We start from the raw sequence: 24160 nt of genomic DNA, 5'->3' as shown, positions 1-24160 counted from the left end.
TCCCACCAACATCGTAAGAGGATCCCCCTTTCTCTGCATTCCTGCCAACATCTGTCATTTCCAGACTTGCTAATTTTGGACATTATGAAAGGTGTGAGGGGGAAACTCACCATGGTTTTGATTTGTATTTCTCTGGTGCCAACTGATGTTGAGCATGTTTTCATGTGTCTGTTGGCCATATGTATGTCTTCTTTGGAGACATGTCCTTTCATTTCTTCCCATTTCTTCATTGGGTTATCTTTCTTTGGGTGTTGACTTTGATTAGCTCTTTATAGACTTTGCATACCAGCCTTTTATCTGATAAGGCATTTGCAAACACCTTCTGCCATTCTGTCAGTTGTCTTTTGGTTTTGTCAACTGTTTCCTTGCTGCGTAAAAGCTTTTTATCTTGATGAAGTCTCAGTAGGTCATTTTGGCGTCTGGTGACATGTCTAGCAAGAAGTTGCTGCAGCCAAGGTCACAGAGGTTGCTGGCTGTGTTCTCCTCTAGGATTTTAATGGATTCCTATCTTACATTTGGGTGTTTCATCCATTTTGACTCTATTTTTGTGTATGGTGTAAGAAAATGGTCTAGTTTTATTCTTCTACATGTGGTGGTCTGATTTTCCCACACCATTTGTTGAAGAGACTGCTTTGTCTCCATTGGATTTTCTTTCCAGTATTGTTGAAGAGGAGTGGACCATAGAGTTGAGGGTCCACTTCTGGATTTACTCTTCTGGGCCATTGATTGACATGTCCGCTTTTGTGCCAGGACCATACTGTCCTGTTGATCACAGCTTTGCAATGGAGCTTAAAGGCTGGCTTCTAATGCCACCAGCTTTGGCTACGTTTTTCAACATACCTTTGGCTATTCGGGGTCTTCTAAGGTTCCAAAGAAATTTTAGTATTATTTACTCCAGCTGTATGCAAAGAAGTTGGGGGCAGCCCAGGTGGCTCAGCGGTATAGCTCTGCCTTCAATCCAGGGTGTGATCCTGGAGACCCAGGATCGAGTGCCACGTTGGGCTCCCTGCATGGAGCCTGCTTCTCCCTCTACCTGTGTCTCTGCCTCTCTCTCTCTCTCTCTCTCTCTGTGTGTGTGTGTGTCTAATGAATAAATAAATAAATAATCTTAAAAAAAAAGTTGGTAGTATTTTGATAGAGATTGCATTGAATGTAGAGATTGCTCGAGCTTGCATAGACATTTTAACAATATTTGTTCTTCCAATCCATGAACATGGAATGATTTCAGTTCTTTATGATTTCTCAATTTCTTTCCAGAATGTCCTGTCTTCTTCAGAGTACAGATCCTTGTCTCTTTGGGTGGGTTTATTCCAAGGTATCTTATGGTGTTTAGTGCAATGGTAAATGGAATTGACTCCTCAGTTTCTCTTTCTTCCATCTCATTGTTAGTGTATAGAAATGCAACTGATTTCTGTGCATGGATTTCCTATCCTGCTGCTTTGCTGAATTCAGGAAAGGGTCCTAACAATGTTGGCGTAGAGTCTTTTGGGTTTGCCACATAGGATATCATGTCCTCTGAGAAAAGTGAGAGTTTGAGTTCTTTTCTGATTCAGACGCCTTTTTATTTCTTTTTGTTGTCTAAATGCTGAGGCTATGTCGAACAACACTGGTTGTCCAGAGAGTGGACCTCCCTGTTGTGTTCCTGACCTTAGCGGCAAAGCTCTCAGTTTTTCCCCATTAAGAATGGCATCGGGTGTGGGCTTTTCGTAGATGGCTTTTATGATATTGAGATATGCTCCCCTCCTCCCTGCACTGTGAAGAGTATTGATCCGGAAAGGGTGCTGCACTTTGTCAACTGCTTTTTCTGCATCTCTTGAGAGGATCCTATGGTTCTTATCCTTTCTTTTATTTCTGTAGTGTATCACATTGATTCATCTGCAGATGTCAAATCACCCTTGCAGCCCAGGCATAAAACCCACTTGGACATGGTGAATCATCCTTTAATGTACTGTTGAATCCTCCCAGCCAGTGTCTTGTTGAGAATTTTGGCATCCGTGTTCATCAGGGATATTGGAGTGTAATTCTCCTTTTGGGTGGGGTCTTGCTCTGGTTTTGCGATCAGAGTAATGTTGGCCTCACAGAGAACACTGGAAGGTTTCCCTTCCATTACTAATTTTTATAAACAGCTCCGAAGAATAGATTAATTCTTCCTGGAATGTGTGGTAGAATTCTCCTGGGAAGCCTCCTGGTCCTGGACTCTTGGTTGTTGGCAGATATTTGATGACTGCTCCCATTTCCTTGCTGGTTATGGGTCTGTTCAGGTTTCCTGTGTCTTCCTGTTTCAGTTTTGATAGGAAGGGATCCATTTCTTCCAGATTGCTTACTTTGTTGGCATATAGTTGCTCAGAATGTGTTCTTATAGTTGTCTATATTTCTCTGGTGCTGGTCGTGATCTGTCTTCTTTCATTCACGATCTTATTTCTTTGGGTCCGTTCTCTTTTTGATATGTCTGTCCAGGGGTTTATTGATCTTATTCTGTCAAAGAACCAGCTCCTGATTTCATTGATGTGTTCTACTGTTCCTTTGGTTTCTATTTCATTGATTTCTGCTCTGATCTTTATGAATTCTCTTCTCCTGCTGGTTTTAGGTTTTAATCTTCTGTTCTTTTCCAGCTCCTTTAGGTGTAAGGTTAGCTTGTGTACTTAGGACCTTTCTCATTTCTTGAGAAAGACTTGTATTGCTATATACTTCCTTCTTAGGATGACCTTTGCTACATCCCAGATGTTTTGAGCAGTTGCGTTTCCATTTTTGTTTGTTTCTATGAGGTTTTTAAAACTGTGCTTTTATTCCCTGGCTTGATTCTTTAACCTCCGTGTATTTGAATTCTTTCCAAATTTCCTCTTGTGATCAAGTTTCAGTTTCAAAGCATTGTGGTCTGAAAGTATGCAGGGAATGATCCCAATCTTTTGGTATCAGTTGAGACCTCATTTATGACCCAGTACGTGATCTAGTATGGAACATGTTCCATGTGCACCCGAGAAGAATGTGTATTCTGTTGCTGTAGGATGGAATGCTCTGAAGTTATCTGTGAAGTCCATTTTGTGCAGTGTGTCATTCAAAGCCCTTGTGCCCTTGTGGATCTTCTGCTTAGATGATCTGGCCGTTACAGTGAGTGGTGTGTTAAAGTGCCTACTATTATTGTATGACTATCAATGTGTTCCTTTAATTTTGATATTAATTGGTTCATAAGGGGGTCTGGGTGGCTCAGTCGGTTAAGCCCTTGCCTTTGGTCAGGTCATGTTCTCAGGGTCCTGGGATGAAGCCCTCATCAGGCTCCCTGTTCAGTGGGGAGTCTGCTTCTCCCTCTCCTGCTGCCCATGCTTCTGTTCTCTCTCTGTGTCAAATAAATAAATAAATGAAATCTTAACAGAAAATCGGTTTATATAGTTGGCTGCTCCTACTTTAGAGGCATTAAAACTTATAATTGTTCAATTTTCTCTTTGGATAGACCATTTAATTATGGCATAGTGTCTTTCTTCATCTCTTAATGCAGTCTTTGGTTTAAAATACAACTTGTCTGATATCAAGATTGCCACCTCAGTTTTTTTTTAATGTCCTTTAATATGATAAAATGGTTTTCCACCCCCTCACCTTCAATCTGGGGTTTTCTTTGTGTCTAAAAATGAGTCTCTTACAGATAGCATATCGATGGGTCTTGCTTTTTTTTTTTTTTTTAATCCACTGGGATACCCTGTGTGTTTTGGTTGGGGCATTTGGCTTGTTTACATTCAGAGTAACGATTGAAAGATATGGATGTAGTGCCATTGTATTACGTGTCAAGTCTGTGTTTTGGTGTACTGTGTCTGTTCCTTTCTGGTCTGTGTTATTTTTGGGCTCTCTGTTTTCTTAAAGGTTCCCCTTGCAGGGCTGTTTTAGGGATCACAAATTCTTTTAGTTTCTGTTTGTGCTGGAAGCTTTTTATCTCCCCTTGTATTTTGAATGAGAGCCTTGCTGGATAAAATTCTTAGCTGTAGATTCTTCTCATTGAGCACCCTGAGTATATCATGCCAGCTCTCTCTGGCCTGCTATCTCTTTGGATAGATCCGCTGCCAGTTGAATATTTCTCTCCTTCTTAGTTCAGGGCCTCGTGTTCCAAGCTGCTTTCAGGATTTTCTCTTTGTGTCTGAAATTTGCAAGCTTTGCTTGGAGATATTGACCTATTTTTTATTGATTTTGAGGAAGGTTCTCTGTGCCTCCTGGCACTTGAGTGCCTGTTTCTTTCCCCAGATGAGGGAAGATCTCTGCTATAATTTGCTCAAATATGCCTTCTGCCCCCTCCTTCCCCTCTTTTTCTGGGATCCCCATTATTCTAACATTGTTTTGCTGTGTGGTACGAATCATCTCTCAAATTCTCCTGTCATAGTCCAGTGGTTGTTTCTCTTGTTTTTCCTCAGCTTCTTTATTCTCCATTGTTTTGTCTTCTATATCACTACTTCTCTGTGAAGCCTCATTTATCCTAGCAGTTAGAACCTTCATTTTTTATTGCATCTCACTAAGATTAGCCTTTTTTATCTCAACTTGATTAGATATCAGTTGTTTTATTTCTCCAGAAAGGCATTCTCTAGTGTCCTCTGAGTGTCTCTTAAGCCCAGCTATTATCTTGATGGTCATTATTCTGAACTCTCGCTCCAGCCTCTTCCTTCTATCCATGCTGATTAGGTTCTGGGCAGTCAGTACTACCTCTTGTTCTCTTTGTGGCGGTGAGTTTTTCCATCTTGTCATTCTGTCCAGAGAAGAAGAGATGAGTGAGAGAACAGAATAGAAAAATATCAAGAATGACCCCAGATAAATACATGCTAAACAAATCAGAAGAGACCCGAAGCCAATTTAAAGGTTAACAAAGGAGATAATAGAATTAGAGAGATCAAGAGAGCAGAGCAGTACACCGATACTATGTGAATTTTGGTCTTTTTGTTAGGAAATTGCATCCCCAAATGGTTAAGAGGAAACCTTGTATATATACAAAAATAAAATTAAATACAAGGAAAGTCTAGAATGTAAGTGTAAAAATGGAAATTAAAAGTCAAAATAAAAAGGATATTATCAGAGATCCCTGGGTGGCGCAGTGGTTTTGCACCTGCCTTTGGCCCAGGGCGTGATCCTGGAGACCCGGGATCGAATCCCTCGTCGGGCTCCTGGTGCATGGAGCCTGCTTCTCCCTCTGCCTATGTCTCTGCCTCTCTCTCTCTGTCTTTTTTCTCTCTCTCTTTTCTCTCTCTCTCTCTCTCTGTGACTATCATGAATAAATTTTTAAAAAAGGATATTATCACCCAGTTGAACAGAACTGAGCAATATACCATATCCTATGTCTTTTTGTTAGAGAAATATATCCCAAAGGAAAAACAAGCAGGACTTACATGTATATAGAAATAAAATTAAGTACGGTGAAAGAATAGAATGTAACTCTGAAGGTGAAAGTTAACCAAGACTTGCAAAAAGTGGTCACTTTTCTATTTGTAGAAATGCTGCAATTCTTTCCTTAGATGTCTGGTTGATTTCACAGGTGTTCAGAATGATTTGAAAGCTCTCTGGCTGAATTTCTGGGATCAGACAAAACTATGTTCTCCTCTTGCTCTGCCATCTCTGACTCAAGTGGCTTACATTTTCTTCCTGCATTTTCTAGTTATAAAATATGTCATTCATACAAAAATACATGTCTGACTTCATGAAGAATAAAATGAGCAACTTCACTACTCAGATTTTTAAAAAAGTCTTTCCGATGTCTCTGAAGCTCCCACCTGGCTTCCTTTCTGCTTATTTGCTGAGTATTTAAGTTTTGCTCTGATCCGCCAAAACTTTTCTGTCATTCAACTTTGTTTCTCTGCATTGTTTGGCATCCTTCACTTTCCTAAGAATGTACTAGCCAAGGTATTAGATTTTTGTTTAAAACAGTCTCATAGGCCATCATCATACATTCTCTCTCTGCTGATTTCCTTTCTTCTAAAGCTCTGCCTCTTCCTTCTTCCTCTGAATTCAAACTTTATAAATATTTTTCTTTCCTGTTTCTCTTTCTGTTTTGAATGATCTCCTTTGATGTTTTTTGTCTGTATTTTCTTTCCTTCTTTTAGACGGGGGTAGGTGGGTACCAAAATGTATTTTTGTGTCTTTATAAAACATTAATAGATGAGGATGCTTTTCTTCCTCACTGTGGATTACTAGCCTCTACTACCTAATAATAGATTAATTTTTATATTCACATACTGAAAATAGATATTAATAATAACTTACAAGAACTCTTAATTTAGTTACCCTGTTAACCCTTCAACTGCCATATGTGTCATAAAAATCTTTTCCATATTTTTTTACTTAGCAATGTAATTTAGTTGGTATTCTCTCAAACAATGAGAGATTGGAACAAATGAGATATCATAAGTATAGATTTGTTTATGTGATAGAACCTATTATCTATTTAAATAAGTATTAAATATTTCTTCTTAAAGGACCTGACTTACTCATTCTATACCTTCTGCAGGCTTAAGAACCACTTAATAAACATGTTAAGAAGGATATTAAGTAAATATGAAAATGGAGAGCTTCCTTTCTATGGAGATTTAAAAACCAGTCAAACGGAAATGGAAATTCAGATTAATATGCTAAGACAGAAGGTAATTTTTAATTAGTTTTGGGACTCTAAAATCATTGGGAAATAAATCCCTCTGTGCTTTGAGCAGTAAAATACAGATTTTCCTAGTAATCTTACATACTTGATATATATTTTTGGTAATAACTTTATTGAGATATAATGAACATAAGATGCATATTCAGGGATCCCTGGGTGGCGCAGTGGTTTGGCGCCTGCCTTTGGCCCAGGGCGCGATCCTGGAAACCCCGGATCGAATCCCACGTCGGGCTCCCGGTGCATGGAGCCTGCTTCTCCCTCTGCTTGTGTCTCTGCCTCTCTCTCTCTCTCTCTCTGACTATCATAAATAAATAAAAAATTAAAAAAAAATTAAAAAAAAGATGCATATTCAAAGACTACCACAATCCATTTTAGAACATTTTGTCACCGTAAAAATAAACCCTATGCCCTTTAACTGGCACCTCATGCTAGTTTCCCCCTCCCTATTCTTCTTAGCCATAGGTAGTCACCATTCTAGTCTCTGTCTCTATCGATTTGCTGCTGATTTTGGACAGGTCATCTCAATGGAATCACCAAATATTTGATCCTTTGTGACTGCCTTCTTTGGTTTAGCATGTTTTTAGATTTATTTTGTGCCATGTGTCAGAACTTTATTATTTTTTTATTTCTGAATACTATCCCACCATATGGACAGCCCACGTTTATTATGTATTTATCATTTGGTGGACGTTTGAGCTGTTACACTTTTTGGCTGTTGTTAATAATGCTGTTGTGAATACGCATGTACAAGCTTTTGCGTGAACATTTCACTTCTCTTGGGTATATACTTATAAATGGAATTGTTAGTTCATATGTTAAAGGACCTTTAACATTTTTGGTTTAAACCTTTTGAGGAACTGCCAGACTATTTTCCAAACTGGCTGCACCATTTTACATTTATGTCACCAGTGTTTGAGGATTCTCATTTTCCCTGATTCTTGTCAATGTTTGTCATTATCTGTTGTTTTTGTTATAGCTATCCTATTGGGTGTAAAATGACATGTTGTAGGGGTATTTTCATTTGTTTCAAATTTTTATTTGAATTCTCGTTAGTTGACATATCATGTAATCTTGGTGTCAGGAGTAGAATTTAGTGATTCCTCACTTAAATACCCAGTGCTCATCAGTACAAGTGCCTTCCTTAATACCCATCACTCATCTAGTCCCCCCTGCCCACCTCGACAGCAACACTTAGTTTATTCTCTATGGTTGAGAGTCTCTTATGGTTTGCCTCTCTTTCTCTCCTTTTTTTCCACCTTCCCCTATGTTCATCTGTTGTTGGCTTTTTTTTTTCTTAATTCCACATAGGAGTGAAATCATATGGTATTTGTCTTTCTCTGACTTATTTCACTTAGCATAATACACTTGTTGAGTTCCATCTGTCTTGTGGTTTTAATTTGCATATTTCTTAGAACTAGTGATGTTGAGCATCTCACTTTATATGTGGTCATTATTCATTTCTATATCTTGCTTAAAGAACTAATCATTTATTTTGCCCATTTTTATATTGGACTGTCTTTTCATTATTGTAAGAGTTCTATCTATATCCTAACTACAGACCCCTTATCAGGGATATGATTTTCAAATATTTTATTCATCACCTTGCCTTTTCACTTTTGCTTGATGGTTACATTTGAAGCATAGAAGCTTTTATTTTTTAGATTTTGATGAAATCCTTAATCTGTTTCTGTCTTTTGATGCCATATTTAAGAAACTGTTGCCAAATGCAATCACGAACATACACACCTGTTTTTTCTATGAGTTTTATAATTTTAGCTCTTAATATTTCTTTTCTTTTTTTTTAATATTTTTTTTCAATTTTTATTTATTTATGATAGTCACAGAGAGAGAGAGAGAGAGAGAGGCAGAGACACAGGCCGAGGGAGAAGCAGGCTTCATGCACCGGGAGCCCGATGTGGGATTCGATCCCGGGTCTCCAGGATCGCGCCCTGGGCCAAAGGCAGGCGCCAAACCGCTGTGCCACCCAGGGATCCCTAGCTCTTAATATTTCATGTTAAGTTTGTACATATGTTGTGAGGTAGAGGTCTAATTTTATTACTTTGTGTGTGGATATCCATTTGTCTCAGTACCATTTGTTAAAAAGACTATTCTTATTCCATTTTAGTGTCTCGACACCCTTGTTGAAAATCAATCCACCATAATTTGAGAGTTTTTTTTTTTTTATTTTTTTATTTATTTGTGATAGTCACAGAGAGAGAGAGAATGAGGCAGAGACACAGGCAGAGGAGAAGCAGGCTCCATGCACCGGGAGCCCGACGTGGGATTCGATCCCGGGTCTCCAGGATCGCGCCCTGGGCCAAAGGCAGGCGCCAGACCGCTGCGCCACCCAGGGATCCCCTTATAATTTGAGAGTTTATTTTTAGATTCTCAATTCTAATACATTGACCTATATGTCTATCCTTAGGCCACTACCAAATCAAATTTTATGAGAATTCTTTCCTAGTCCTCTTGCAAATTACCACTCATTTATATTACAATTATGTAATAAGTCAATGTAGTAGAACCTAACTTTACTCCTGTAGAGACTTATACTTTTTGAAGGAGCCTTTTGCCAGCTTATGTCTTGCTGACTACCTGACACAATGAGAAGCCAGGCTCAAAAAGATAGAGTCCCGTTTCTCTTCTCCAGTAATACCTGTAGTTTCTCACTCAGTGCCTCCCGCATCCATTTCCATCGTCTTGGTTGTAGGATCCACTGTCTACTATGTACTTCGTTGTGTTTTATTAACTTGTTATAATGCATAGACTCACCCATAGATTTCACCATCTAGGATATAAAGGATTAACTCTGGGTTATCAGCCTTCCTGTTTGGAAGTCTTGCTAATCCATCATCTTAAAGTTCACAATTAGATACTCTTTTGACTTGGTTCTTGTGCATACAAGACTGGCGCCGATCCCGTTCTTGGCACAGATCCTACATTCTTGGAAAACAGAGTTGCCTGTATCCATCTTCTTTTACTGAAATAGAAAGATATGCATAGCTGTACTTTGATAGGTCAATACATAATTAATAGAATAAACATTTCATTACATTATGTCAAGAATACACCTGTAAAATATCTTGTTGCATTTAATTGAATTATCAGGGAAGCCCGGGTCCTCAGTGGTTTGGCACTGCCTTCAGCCCAGGGCGTGATCCTGGAGACCCAGGATTGAGTCCACGTCAGGCTCCTTTCATGGAGTCTACCTCTCTCGCTGCCTGTGTCTCTGCCTCTGTCTCTCTGTGTGTGTCTCTCATGAATAAATAAATTAAATATTTTTAAAAACAATCAAATTATCAGAGACAAATAGTAGGCGAGCAATTTGAATCACAAAAAAATTTCAAAGTGAACCTATATGATATGGAGAAGCATTCTAGTACAATATAAAGATGAGATAGTCTTACTACCTTCCCTGAAAAATAAGCTTGCAGTAAGATAAAGGAGAAATTATATTTAATTTGTGTGCCAAAGGACAATACATTTGTTTCGCTAATGAAAAGATTAGAAATTATTCCATAACGTTCTCCTTATGTCATCACTGATGAAGGGAGAATGAAGATTATTGATTTAAAAGCACTCAATGCTGCCTTTCTTTTAGAATTGCAGTTACTTGAATTCAGATAAAAGGTTCCGTTTTGCTTATTAAACTTTTACTAGTTGTTCAGCTGTTATACTTCAAATCACATGTCTCTCTGCTTGCCAGTCGTTTTTCTCCCCTAACATGAGGGGAAATTTAAAAGAGGAGTTCTTGTCTAGTTTTAATAATTTGTAATTGAAGGGATTCTTTAGAAAAAATGTCTTAGAGAAAGGAAGATGGTGGCAGGGTAGGAGGAGCCTAGACTCACCTCATCCCACTAATACAACTAGATACCTATCAACTCATCCTACATACCCCAGAAATCTACCTGAATACTGACAGAACAAAGGTCACAACTAAAGAGAGAGAAGAGGCCACTTTAAAGAAAGTCGGAAGTACAGAGATATAGTTTAGAAGAGAAAGAGATCCTATCTGCAGCAGATGGGAGGGAGTAGTGGTCCCAGCGAAGGGCAGGAGAGAACACCTGGGAATGCACGTAGCCACTGGCTTGGAAAAGGAGAGTGGCTGAATTTCCTGAGTTCTTGCAACTATGGAGGGCTTAAAGCCTGGAATTTTAAAGGTTATTGGGCTTGGCTATGGTAGAATGTGTAGGGCACTATACTTGGAGAGAGGCACACAGAACGGAAGCAGCTGGCTGGTGCCATTTCCCTCCCCTGGCCCTGAGCACAAACACAGAGCCACCTGTGGGAATCAGTGCCACTCTGACACCAGCTGCCTAACTTGCTTACACCAGCCACCACCCGTTTGCACTCCAGGGGAACTGCCCTTTTGAATCATGCTTGCCTCAGTTCCAGCACAGCAAGCCCTTCCCCCAGAAGACCAGTACAAACCCCTGCGGACACCATGTGTCCCGACCAGAGTTTTGCAGGGTCTCAGTTCCAGTGGAGTGTGACAGGTCTCATTTCGCAAGCTAGTTCAAACCCGCTAGATTCAGGCCAAGTACCAAACACTGCCCACAGCAGATACTGAGAGCCTATCTCTCAGATGACTGGCCTGAGGGATAGAGGAGCCAGAACCCAGTAGCAGAGTGCATGCCGCACACCCTGGAGACCCTCCCTCAAGCACCAGGCCCTGGGCACTACGGGACCATTTTCAGTGGTCCATTACTTTCAGGAACAAGTGACATAACTGGCTTTTCTAACCCAGAGAAACTGTCAGAGACCTAGACAAAATGAGAAGACAGAGGAATTTATCTCAAATGAAAGAACAGGATAATGCCACAGGGCCAGAGATCTAAGTGAGAGAGAGAGAAATAACGTGCCTGATGGAGGATTTAAAGCAGTGACCATAAGGATGTTCAGTGGACTTGAGTAAAGAATGGAAGACATCAGTGAGACCCTTACAACAGAGATAGAAGAGTTTAAAAAGAATCTGAGATGAAGAGTGCAATAAATGAAATTAGAATACAGATCTGGAATATTCTCTAGACTAGATCATACATTAGGCCACAAAACAGGCCTTAGGAAGTACAAAAAGATTGAAGTCCTACCATGCACCTTTCCTGACCACAATACTATGAAACTAGAAGTGGACTACAAAAAACCGTCTGAAAAGACCACAAATACATGGAGGTGAAATAACATCGTACTATCAATGTGTGGGCCAACCGGGAAATAAATGAAGAAATTTCAAAAGACATGGAAACAAATGAAAATGAAAACACAATTGTCCAAAACCTTTTTTTAATGTTTTTTTTAATATTTATTTATTCATTTATGATAGAGAGAGAGACAGAGGAGGAGGGAGAAGCAGGCTCCATGCCGGGAGCCCGATGCGGGACTCGATCCCGGGTCTCCAGGATCACGCCCTGGGCCAAAGGCAGGCACCAAATCGCTGCGCCACCCAGGGATCCCCCCAAAACCTTTCAGATGCAGCCAAACTGATTCTAAGAGGGAAGTATATATAGCAATACAGGCCTACCTCAAGAAGCAAAAAAAAAAAAAAAAAAAATCTCAACACAAACTAACCTTACACCTAAAGAAGCTAGAAAAAGAACAACAAATGAAACCTAAAGCCAGCAGAAGGATGGAGATAATAAAAATTAGAGGAAAAATGGGGGTCCTGGGTGGCTGAGTTGGTTAACTGACCAACTCTTTGATTTTGGCTAAGGTCACGTTCTCAGGGTCCTGGGATTGAAGCCTGCTTCAGCCTCCAACCTCAGTCTACTGGTGGATTCTCTCTCTCCCTTTTCCTTTGCCCCTCCCCCCCGCCCCAATAAATAAATCTTTAAAAAAACATTAGAGTGGAAATAAATGATAAAGAAACTAAACACAAATAAAAATAGAACAGATCAACAGTAGCTGGTTCTTTGAAAAATTTAATAAAATTGATAAGGCTCTAGCCATAGTTCTCAAAAAGAAAAGGGAAAGGACCCAAATAAAATCACACATGACAGAGGAGAATAACCAACACTGCAGAAATCCAAACAATTATAAGAGAATATTATGAAAAATATATGTCAACAAATTGGACAACCTAGAAGAAATGGATAAGTTCCGAGAAACATATAAATTGCCAAAACTGAAGCAGGAAGAAAGTAGAACAGAATGCTAACCAGCCAAGAAATTGAATCACTCATCCAAAAACTTGGAACAAACACAAGTCCAGGACCAGATGGCTTCAGAGTCCAATTCTACCAAGCATTTAAAGAAAGAGTTAGTATGCGTTCTTCTCAAACCGTCCCAAAAAAACAGAAGAGGAAGGAAAACTTCCAAATTCATTTGATGAGGCCAGCATTACCCTGACACCAAGACCAGATAAAGACACCACAAAGAGAATTACAGGCCAATTTTCTAGTGCAAAAATCCTTAACAAAATAGTAGCAAACTGAATCTAACAATACATTAAGAAAATCACCGCCATGATCAAATGGGATTTATTCCTGGGTTACACGGGTGATTCAGTATCTGCAAATCAATCAGTGTGATGCACCATATTAATAAAAGAAAGAAGAATCGTCATCATTTCCATAGATGTAGGAAAAGCGTTTGATGAAGTACAATATCCATGCATGATAAAAACCCTCCACAAAGTAGGTTTAAGAGGGAACATACCTCAACATAATAAAGGGAATATATGAAAAAATGCACAGATAATGTCCTCCTAAATGGGGAAAAACCAAGAGAAAAAGTTCATGTCTGGTGTTGTTGATGCTGGCTGTTGCCTAGATTTATAGTTAGGGCAGGCAGCCAAAATGCTTACACTGGCACACCTGGACTCTCTTTGTGGCCTGAGCCTCCTCACAAGAGGAGGGGCTAAATTCCGAGTAAGCAGGCTGAGATACAGAACAGGGCAGAAGCTGTGTTGCCTTTCGTAGCCTAGCCTTGGAATACACACAACATCACATTGACCATATTCTGTTCGTTAGTAGCAAGTCACTAAGGTTAGCCCACGGTCTTTTTGTTTTGTTTAGTTTTAATGGAATACTGGAACACCTATGAACACATGAAGAACGCAATTTTTAGTGTAATTTACCCACTGGCCACAGTGTTCTATATTCCTTTCACATGAAAAATGCACTCACCTCCTCCCAGTACCTCCGACAAATCTCAGTTATCATGGCATCGGGTTCAGGATGGAGTCCAAGATCTTGCCATCTTAATCAGGTGCAGCGGGGATAAGGTGCCAGGGTTATGTTGTCTAAATTTTAGTCCCTGGAGTGCAGGTTCTCTCAATAGGAATGAAGACTTGAGAATTAAAGAGAACAGTTCTCTACTATTGAAAACACAACATTCTGGTTACTTGCTAAAGACTCTTCCATTCAGAAAGAAGATGGAAGTCACACTAGACCATAGCAGGTTTGAAATGCAGCCTGATGCATGCTGTCCATTTTTCAGTCAGACTTAGTCTGAAACCATGGAAATTTTTCTCCATGGCTCTTTGCTGTCTATCCTCTCTGAGCTCTTGGTTCTGTCCAATGACCTGTGTTTGCAGTTGTGTTTTCAGCCTGCTGCCTCCCTGTGGGGACTTCTAAGACCCAAAGGCCTATTTTCAGTCCGTGCTATCTAGGTCTCTTTTAGTCCAAGCTCGCAAACAGTGGTTTTGATGCTATAATTTTCTTAACTTCTTGAGTTTTTCTGTGAGAATCAATGGATTGATTTTATGTCAGTAGAAAAGCCAGTCTCGCAGATCTTTTTGAGATAAACTTTTCAACTGGGCTCTCCTGTGAAGCTCATACTCTTAAGATCCTTAAAGAAATTTGAGGCATACCTGAAATCCTTCTGAGGTCTTAACAAAAGTTTTTATAATCTTGGCTTCATCCATAGGCCATGTTTTCCTGGATTTGCTCTTGACCCAGGATGCAATTCTTTATTTTAGCATTATTTGACATTTCAGCATATGGAAAGGCTATAAATGTGGACAAAATATTTGCACCCAGTTTGTCTGGGTCTTTCATACTGCATAGACCTTGTTTAGTTTATCTTTTGTGTCCCGTTTTACTTTCAAGTGGTTTGTGGCGCGAAGTTCCTTTTCCTCTAGTGTCATTTTCTTCACTTGTCCTGGAACCTTTACTGTCAGCCTCTTCAAGGGCCATCAGGTTTCCATTAACAGTCTGTTGGAAGCCCTTTTGGTTTTCATTCTTACTCTTCCCTACATCCTTTCAGTTTCTACCTACCTCTCGGTTCAAAGGAGGTTCAGGTTTAAATATTTTAATGTCAGCACCCCATGTTTAATATCAGTTTCTGTGCCAGTTATTTATTGTGGCATCATAAACCACCTGAAAACCTAGTTGCTCAAAACAGCATTTATTTGGTTCACAAGTGTTTAGTTTAGGCAAAGCCGAGTAAGGCCAACTCATTTCTTCTTCATTTGGTGTCAGCTGAGATGACTGGAAGCTGGGGACTAGAATCATCTAAAATCACGTTCATGCAAATGTTTAGCTGTTGAGGCTGGCTTTTGGCAAGGACGTTAGCTGGGTCAGTCTCAGCTGAAATGTCTACATGAAGACACACCAGGTGGCCTGGGCTTCCCACAGCAGCTAGATTCTAAGGGTTAGTTTCCCTAGAAGAAGAATGTCAATGGAAGCTATATCACATTTTTTAACCTAGCCTTAAAAAAATCACACAGCAGTTCTGCCGAATTCTATTCACTGGAAACCAGTTACTAAGGTCAGCACATTTTAAGGGGTGGGATTATCATGGGAGAAGTGTCAAAAAAATTTATAAAACCACCACATCCACTTACCCCTGTCTTATCAGTCATATCCAGAAGAAAGAAGTTCTTCCCAACTCAGAATCACTGAAACCCTGTCAGGTTTTTCAGTGGTGGTTTTTGGTGCTTAGTATGTTCCCTTGTTTTGTGGGAGTAACAGAGGATTATAAGAGAATACCATTCAATTAGGTGGTTTTTTTTTTTTTTTTGTCCGAAAGTATATGTTTCATCTCCCTAAATTTTTATACTGAGAGGTGTGGTTTCTTAATCCTGAGAATCATTTCTCCTGGGAATGCAATTCAAATTAATGTAAATCATTTGTAATTCAGAAAAAGGCTTGTGGCTTAGAATCAGTATTTATAGATTCAATAATTAGAGTCTTATTTTCAAAGTCTTCTCTTAGGAAGCATTTATTGGTTCAGACCTACATAAGTCAATATGATATTACTAAAACTTTTTAAAAATTAATGGGAGTATTCATTGGGACACTCGAGTGGCTCAGTGGTTTGTGTATCTGTCTTTGGTTCAGGGCATGATCCTAGGGCCTTGGGATCGAGTCCTTCATCGGGCTCCCTGTGGAGCTTGTCCCTCTGCCTATATCTCTGTCTCTCTCTATGTGTCTCATGAATAAATAATTTTTAAAAATTATGCTGTGTTAGGATGGGGGAAGGGGCCAGAGACTTTCTTTTCTTTTTTAAAATTTTATTTGAATTCAATTTGCCTATATAAGAGACTTTATACTAAGAGGTGACTTACAGTTATTTTATGGAGGAAAGATCTGAAGCAGTCATAGAAAAATAAAGCATAAAATGAAGTACAAATGTTGTGTGGCAAAGACAATGATAGCAGAGATCTTTTTTAGTAACTCCTAGTGGTTTTAACTTGTTCTTAATTTTCTAAGTGCTTCAGGGTTCCACATTCTAAGACTCTACTACAATATAGATTATATTTTATTGCAAATGAATTTATTTTAAAATGGGAGCACCTGGCTGACTCAGTAGTAGAGCATATGACTCTTGATCTTGACGTTATGAATTCGAGCCTACGGTTCAGTACAGAGACTTAAACATAAAATGTTTTTTAAAATGTTGGTTATAGTTTTGAGTTAAGCTAATTTCATTCCATTTCCAAACTGTATTGTTCTATTCATGGAGATTGGTGATCTTAGAGCAATATTTGAAACTGCATCTTCAAAATGTATAGACCTGGATGCAAAAAATCAAGTTCTTCTACAGGAGTTATTATCTACGAAAGCAACAGAGAGGGAATGTGAAAAACTAAAACAGATTAAAAAGAACTTGGAAGAAAAAGTAGTAAACCTCAGAAGTCACGCAGAAGTCAATGTGGTACAAGGCATTCAAGTAGAAAAGTATTATAAATGGGAGATTGACCAGAGAGCAAGATTGATTGTAGAAGAAAGATTAAAAGAAGTCAATCTAGTTTTACAGATTAGTTTATTGATCTGTGATATGCTTTCATTTATTTCATTACAAATTACACTTTGGTTATATGCATTGTGTATGTTTCCTCTGCTTCCTTTACAGCAATCTGTTTGGTATATTTCTGGAGGCATTCGTTCCTCCCTGTAAAGATTTCAGTTTTCATCATTATTCTCACTAAATTGATCTTTCAGAATGATTCTCAGGAGAGAATCATTTTATTTTTATGACCAGTATGTATGAAACAAGACTATTTTTTTTGAGATTTTATTTATGTGTTCAGGAGATACATAGAGAGAGGAAGAGAGAAGCAGAGACACAGGCAGAGGGAGAAGCAGGCTCCATGCCAGGTTCACACCCTGGGCCGCAGGCAGGTGGTAAACCGCTAAGCCACCCAGGGATCCCCTGAAACAAGACGATTAAGAGGAAAAGAAAAAATTGTGATTTAAAACTTTTACCATGGGGAAAAAATAAAATAAAATAAAACTTTTACCATGGGGATTCCTGGGTGGCCCAGTGGTTTTAGCACCTGCATTTGACCCAGGGCGTGATCCTGGAGTCCCGGGACCGAGTCCCACATCAGGCTCCCAGCGTGGAGCCTCCTTCTTCTCTGCCCGTGTCTCTGCCTCTCTCTCTCTCTCTCTCTCTCTCTCTCTCTCTCTGGCTCTCATGAATAAATAAAATAAAATCTTTAAAATTAAATAAATTTAAAAAAATAAAACTTTTACCATGGAGTATCTGGGTGGCTCAGTTGGTTAAGCAGCAGACTCTTGATCTCAGCTCAGGTCTTGGTCTCAGGTTTGTGAAATCAAGCCCTGCATTGGGCTCCATGTTCCATTCCTAGGTTATTCTTCCTTTTTGAAGATTTCATTTATTTATTTATTTCCTTATTTATTTATTGAAGATGAGCAGGGGGATTGGCAGAGGGGGAGAGACAGAGAGACAGAATGAATCCTGGGTAGACTCCATACTGGGTGTGACACAGGGCTTGGCCTCAGGACCTCTGACTGAGAACATACTCTGAGCAGAAATCAAGAAACGGGTTATTCTCAAGTTGTATTATGCACTTTTTAAAATTTTTAATTGATTCTCTTGTTCTTTGAAGTATCAGATTGCATGAGTACTAATATAAGAATGATTAAACTTTATTTTTATCATTCAGATTTAATTCAGGTGACATTGGTGATAAATATTTTACACTTCAGCTTTTTTTACACATTTAAAATTGCTCTCTGAATCATTGACTCCCAACTGAAGGAAAGAAATATACTATAATTATTCAAGTTTTAGCTGTTTTAAAACTGTGCTTTTAATTTGCTTTAGAGACAAGCAGCATCTCAAGAAAACTTAGAGCAGTTAAGAGCAAGTCATGATGCTTCAATAAGCAGTCAAGTGGCACTCAGAATTAAAGAGCTGGAATCTGAACTTCAATCCCAAATAAGAAATTCTCAGGAACTTAAAATAGAATTGGAAAAGTACAGGCAACTCTACCTAGAAGAATCAGAAATGCGAATGTCATTGACAAAAAAACTGAGCAAGTAAGTTAAAACAGAATCAATGAAAATAGATTTAGCTTATTGATTTGCCTCTAAAGCATAATTTTTATGGAGATGGGTTCATGAGATTAGTAGGAAGTGAAAGCCAACTGGATAGTATAATTTTGGAAAATAACGTTTGTAAATAAACTTACCATTTTATGTTCATCCAGGATAGTTTGCCTCTCTCCTCTTTTTTTTTTTTTTTGTGTGTGTGGGGGGGGTATATGATTTTACTTTTTCCCGTTAATATTTTCAGTTACTCTATCTTGTTGTCTTTACAAACTAATTGTTTAAAACTTTATAATTTAGACAGCATATTATTTTTTTAAAGTTGATATATTTTATTTAACACAATACATCAAAAAATATCCTTTCAACTTGTGATCAATATAAAATTATTACTGAGATATTTCATATTTTTTTCATTCGAAGTCTTAAAAATCTAGCATGTATTTTACAATTATGGTATATTTCAATTAGAACACTAAATTTTCATTGGGAATACGTGTCTATATTTAAACTTCATAAAATTTATAGTGGAAAAAGCAGATTCACATACTGCATCTCTACAACCCTACTTAAAAGTTTTTTTAGTTTTTTTATTTTTTTTGGAGTTCAATTTGCCAACATGTTGCATAACAATTTGCCAACATATTGCATAACAACCAGTGCTCATCCCGCCCAAGTGTCCCCCTCAGTACCCATCACCCAGTCACCCCAACCCCCTGCCCACCTCCCTTTCCACCATCCCTTGTTTGTTTCCCAGAGTTAGGTGTGTCTCGTGTTTTGTCAATGTCACTGATATTTTCACTCAGTTTCTCTCCTTTCCCTTTATTCCCTTTCACTAATTTTTATATTCCCTAAATGAATGAGACCATATAATGTTTGTCCTTTTCCGATTGATTTATTTCACTCAGCATAATACCCTCCAGTTCCATCCACGTTGAAGCAAATAGTGGGTATTTAGACAGCATATTACTATAAAATTTTTTGTCAGAATTACCCTAAATAGAAATATTAATGAGTTCATTTTTGGAAGATTACACCTTTAACCCAAAAGATCAAGTGCCAGTACTATACATCCTGGCAGGTTGGTAAATTAACTTTCTTGATTGTGTCTTTGGTATTATTACTAGAGAGCCTGAGGGTGGGGGAAACCTTTGTAGGTTTTCTGCTTTATATAAAAGTATACATGTGAAACAGAGAAAGATTCACACTGGGGTGAAAGGCAGTATAAATCCCAACGTGGCTAAAAATAGCATCATGGTGGGCATGAGGGGGTGTGTGGAAGACAAAAAGGGCAGATTCTACTTCCAGGGCCTTGGTAAGTGTGTTATCAGCTAATTGCCTCTGGAGCTGTTTCGGTCCTTCTGATCACTGCTCTGCCATCTACCTGGCCCCTAGAGGTTGTTGGTCTGAGGTATTCCTTGGTGCGAAACCCTCAATTTCTCTGAGGCAATGAGAAAAATGTACAAGAGTGGTGAAAGCACATCCTTGAAAATGTCTTTGAGGGATGGTTTATTTTTATGTTCTGAACTGGTTTACTAAATACAAATATGTGTAACGGCATTCTCCAGAATCTTGTAATTACAGCCATTCCAGAAGGTAGCAAGTATTACCTGTCAATCCATGTGCATCACTGTCAGCCATTTCTTTCCCTCCCCTAATTTGAATTTCTTGTTAGTTAGTTATCCCTGGAATCATATATACTCCTTTGGAATAATTTTAAACCTATAAATATATATAGTAGCTCTGCTCTGTCACATTTTCAGTGTTAAAACACTGTTTACTGGCACATTCTGTTTGCTATTATGGAAACTTAAAAAAATGCAGGTCATGCAGGAATGATTTGGGTAGAAATAAAATACTAAGCACTTGTGTTGTGTAATCTTCACAGGACTAATGAGAGGCTGGCAGATATCAGTACCAAATATCTGGTGGAGAGACAGCAGAACAGACCTTTCCACAGCACTCTTACTATGGGACCAGTCTTGGAAGGGCCTTCTGTTGGAAATTTGACTAGTAGTTTACTGCTGGATAGAAATGTTACTCCAAGAGAAAATGTAATGATTCCTACCTCAAGGCCGCAGACTTCAGTTAGCAGCATTGAAACTCACTTGTTCAAGGTTAGTTATATTATCTTTCTTTTCTTGAGTTTCAGATTTCCAATAAAATTTTTGTTTTTAATTTGGTGAAATTCTGAGTTAACTGAATAATACTCATTAAGTAAAAGTTATACTGGTTTGTGCTAATAAGGAAATGGGACAGAAATTTTATGGTATTTTTTTAAGCTCCTGGAGCTCTTATTGTCAAGAGATACCTATTATTAACTTTATTCAATAAATACCACTAAACTGACACATTTTATCTTCTTTATGTATCTGAGAGAGAAGAGAGTGTGCCCATGAGTGGGGAGAGAGGTAGAGGGAGGGGGAGAATCTCAAGCAGGCTCCCCACTGAGTGTGGAGCCTGACTCAGGGCTTGATCCCATGACTCCGAGATGATGATCTGAGCTGGAATCAAGAGTTGGATGCTTAACCAACTGAGTTCCCAAGGCACCCCCAAACAGACCCATTTCCTTGAAAAGCTATGTTAAATTGGATTTTGGAAAGTAAATATTATTACCTACTAACCCAAAGTACACTTAGATGCTTTGACTTATTCTCTGATTAGCAATAGTTTATAATATGTTTAAAGTTTGCTGTATCCCAATTTTCCACCCCTATGCATAAGTGAATGATTAGAATCCAAACGCTTAACCATGTAGGGATATTTATTATTTTAACGATTCCACGGTAAGTCCTTTTTATGAATTAAATAAACTTGTAACACTAAATTGATAGTTCTATGTTTTGGGGGCACCCGTATGACTGAGTGGTTTAGCATGTATCTGCCTTTGGCTCAGGTCATGATCCAGGGGTCCTGGGATTGAGTCACGCAACAGGATCCCCATAGGGAGCCTGCTTCTCCCTCTGCCTATGTCTGTGCTTCTCTCTCTGTACTTTTTATGAATAAATAAATAAAACAGTTTAAAAAATGTTGTAAGTTTTGGCATTTTCTTACATGAGAGCACATCCCTAATTGCTTTCTTATAACACCTTTTTTTTAACTTATATTACTTCTATTTCAATTTTTATAAAATGGCTTGCTGAGCAACTGTAGAGATTTTCTAAATAAGTAAGTCAAAGAAATATTTGATTCTTTCTTTTCTTTTTTTTTTTTTTTTTTGAGAGAGAGAGAGAGAGAAAAAATGAAGGAAAGCAAGCAGGTGGTAAAGGGCAATGGGAAAGAGAGAAGAGAGACTCTTAGGCAGGCTCCATGCTCAGAGTGGAGCCGGATCTCATGACCCTAAGATCATGACCTGGGCCAAAATCAAGATTCTGACACTTAACTGACTGAGCCACCCAGGCACCCCACAAATAATTGGATATTTCAAATGAAATTCACATATATTTACCTTGATGCCATCACTTGAATGATTGATGACTAAGATGGCAGTGATAGGGAGCCTTTAATAACAACCCATTTCCATTGTGTATCATTGTTGTTAAAATACCCATTTCAATCAATGCACATAGGCTTATGATTTTGATAGTATATTCATGGTTTTATTAATGTAGAAAAATGTAGCATAGACTCATGTTAAATGAAGCCTTAGTCTTGTTCTTTCATTCGACTTCCTTGTTTTCTTGCTCTATTCTCTTCTGATTCGATGACTTTTAGTATTATGTTTGGATGCTTTTCTTCCATTTGTGTATCCGTTATAAATATTTGGTTTGTGATTACTATGAAGTTCATATATAACATCCTGTGTATGTATAGCAATCTCTTTTAAGTTGATGGTTACTTCAGTTCAAACAGATTTTAAAAACACTGCATTTTTACACCCTGCCTTGTTTTATAAATTTGATGTCATAGTTTACACCTTTGTATTTTGTGTATCCCTTAACTAGTTACTGTAGATATAATTGATATTATTCCTTTTGTCTTGTAACCCTCATACTGGCTTTATAAAAATGATTGGTCTATTACCTTTACTGTATGTTTGTTTTTATGATAAAACTGTCTCGGGGATCCCTGGGTGGCGCAGCAGTTTGGCGCCTGCCTTTGGCCCAGGGCGCGATCCTGGAGACCCGGGATCAAATCCCACATAGGGCTCCCGGTGCATGGAGCCTGCTTCTCCCTCTGCCTGTGTCTCTACCTCTCTCTCTCTCTGTGACTATCATAAATAAATAAAAATTAAAAAAAAAACTCTCATTTTCTTATTTCTAGTTATGGTCTTTCTTTCTTTCTTTCTTTCTTTGAGAGCAAAGTGAGTGAGAACACAAGTGAAGGGGAGGGAGGGGCAGAGGGAGAGTGAGAAGCAGGCTCCTCTCTGAGCAGGGAACAGGGAGTCCCTTGCAGAGCTTGATCCCAGGGTCCTGGGAGACTCTTCACTGACAGCCGTCCAGGTACCCTGGGCTTTTCTGATTAAAGAAGTCCTTTTAACATCTCTTATAAGACCTATTTAGTGGTGATGAACTTCTTTAAGTTTTGTGTGGGAAACTCTTTATCTTTCTTTCAGTTCTGAATTATAAACCTGCCAAAAATATCCTAGGTTTTTTCCTCTTAGCACTTGGAAAATATCATGCGACAATTTTTCTTTTAACTTTCTTTTTATATGATAAATTTATTTTTTATTGGTGTTCAATTTGCCAACATACAGAATAACACCCAGTGCTCATCCCGTCAAGTGCCCCCCTCAGTGCCCATCACCCATTCACCCCCATCCCCTGCCCTCCTCCCCTTCCACCACCCCTAGTTCATTTCCCAGAGTTAGGAGTCTTCACGTTCTGTCTCCCTTTCTGATATTTCCTACCCATTTCTTCTCCCTTCCCTTCCATTCCCTTTCACTATTATTTATATTCCCTAAATGAATGAGACCATATAATGTTTGTCCTTCTCCGATTTTTATTGGAGTTCAATTTGCCAACATTTAGCATAACACCCAGTGCTCATCCCAAGTGCCCCGCTCAGTGCCTATCACCCAGTCACCCCAACCCCCCGCCCACCTCCCCTTACACTACACCTTGTTCATTTGCCAGAGTTAGGTGTCTCTCATGTTTTGTCACCCTCAGCGATATTTTCACTCATTTTCTCTCCCTTTATTCCCTTTCACTAAATTTTATATTCCCCAAATGAATGAGACCATTATAATGTCTGTCCTTCTCCGATGGACTTATTTCACTCAGCACAATACCCTTGAGGTCCCTCCACGTTGAAGCAAACGGTGGGTATTTGTCGTTTCTAATGGCTGAGTAATATTCCATTGTATACATAGACCACATCTTCTTTATCCATTCATCTTTCGATGGGCACCGAGGCTCCTTCCACAGTTTGGCTATTGGGGACATTGCCGCTAGAAACATCGGGGTGCAGGTGTCCTGCCGTTTCACTGCATCTGTATCTTTGAGGTAAATCCCCAGCAGTGCAATTGCTGGGTCGTAGGGCAGGTCTATTTTTAACTCTTTGAGGAACCTCCACACAGTTTTCCAGAGTGCATGCCACAGTTTTGGCTGAAAAATCCACTGATATCCCTGTAGTGGTTCGCTTTGATATAACTAATTGCTTTTCCTTTCCTTTCTTTTCTTTTCTTTTCTTTTCTTTTTTTCTGCTTTTAAGATTCTCCTTTTCTCTTTCATTTTTGACTTGTTATTATGTGTCTTGGTGTGAAACTCTTTGGGTTCCTTTTATTTGGGACTGGCAATGCTTCCTGGGCCTGGAGGCCTGTTTTCTTCCCCAGGTTAGGGAAGTTTTTAGGTATTCTTTCTTC

The 24160-nt window shown here is 38.8% G+C and overlaps 1 protein-coding gene across 5 annotated transcripts in view; it reads left to right on the top strand.

Moving 5' to 3' along the window:
• Nucleotides 1-24160, top strand: part of LOC119878798 (ankyrin repeat domain-containing protein 26-like) — a 68820-nt gene that overhangs the window by 5691 nt on the left and 38969 nt on the right. For all 5 annotated transcript variants that reach the window (XM_038589367.1, XM_038589366.1, XM_038589370.1 and 2 more), the window contains exons 4-6: nucleotides 6473-6605; nucleotides 18134-18348; nucleotides 20246-20474. In XM_038589367.1, the coding sequence (XP_038445295.1) occupies nucleotides 6473-6605; nucleotides 18134-18348; nucleotides 20246-20474 (577 nt within the window). The remainder of the gene's footprint in view (nucleotides 1-6472; nucleotides 6606-18133; nucleotides 18349-20245; nucleotides 20475-24160) is intronic.

The sequence above is a fragment of the Canis lupus genome, unplaced genomic scaffold (assembly GCF_011100685.1).
Source record: "Canis lupus familiaris isolate Mischka breed German Shepherd unplaced genomic scaffold, alternate assembly UU_Cfam_GSD_1.0 chrUn_S1924H2123, whole genome shotgun sequence".
NCBI classification, from domain to species: Eukaryota; Metazoa; Chordata; class Mammalia; order Carnivora; family Canidae; genus Canis; species Canis lupus.
The sequence above is the reverse complement of the archived record's forward strand: the minus strand, read 5'-3'. Positions and strand labels throughout refer to the sequence as shown.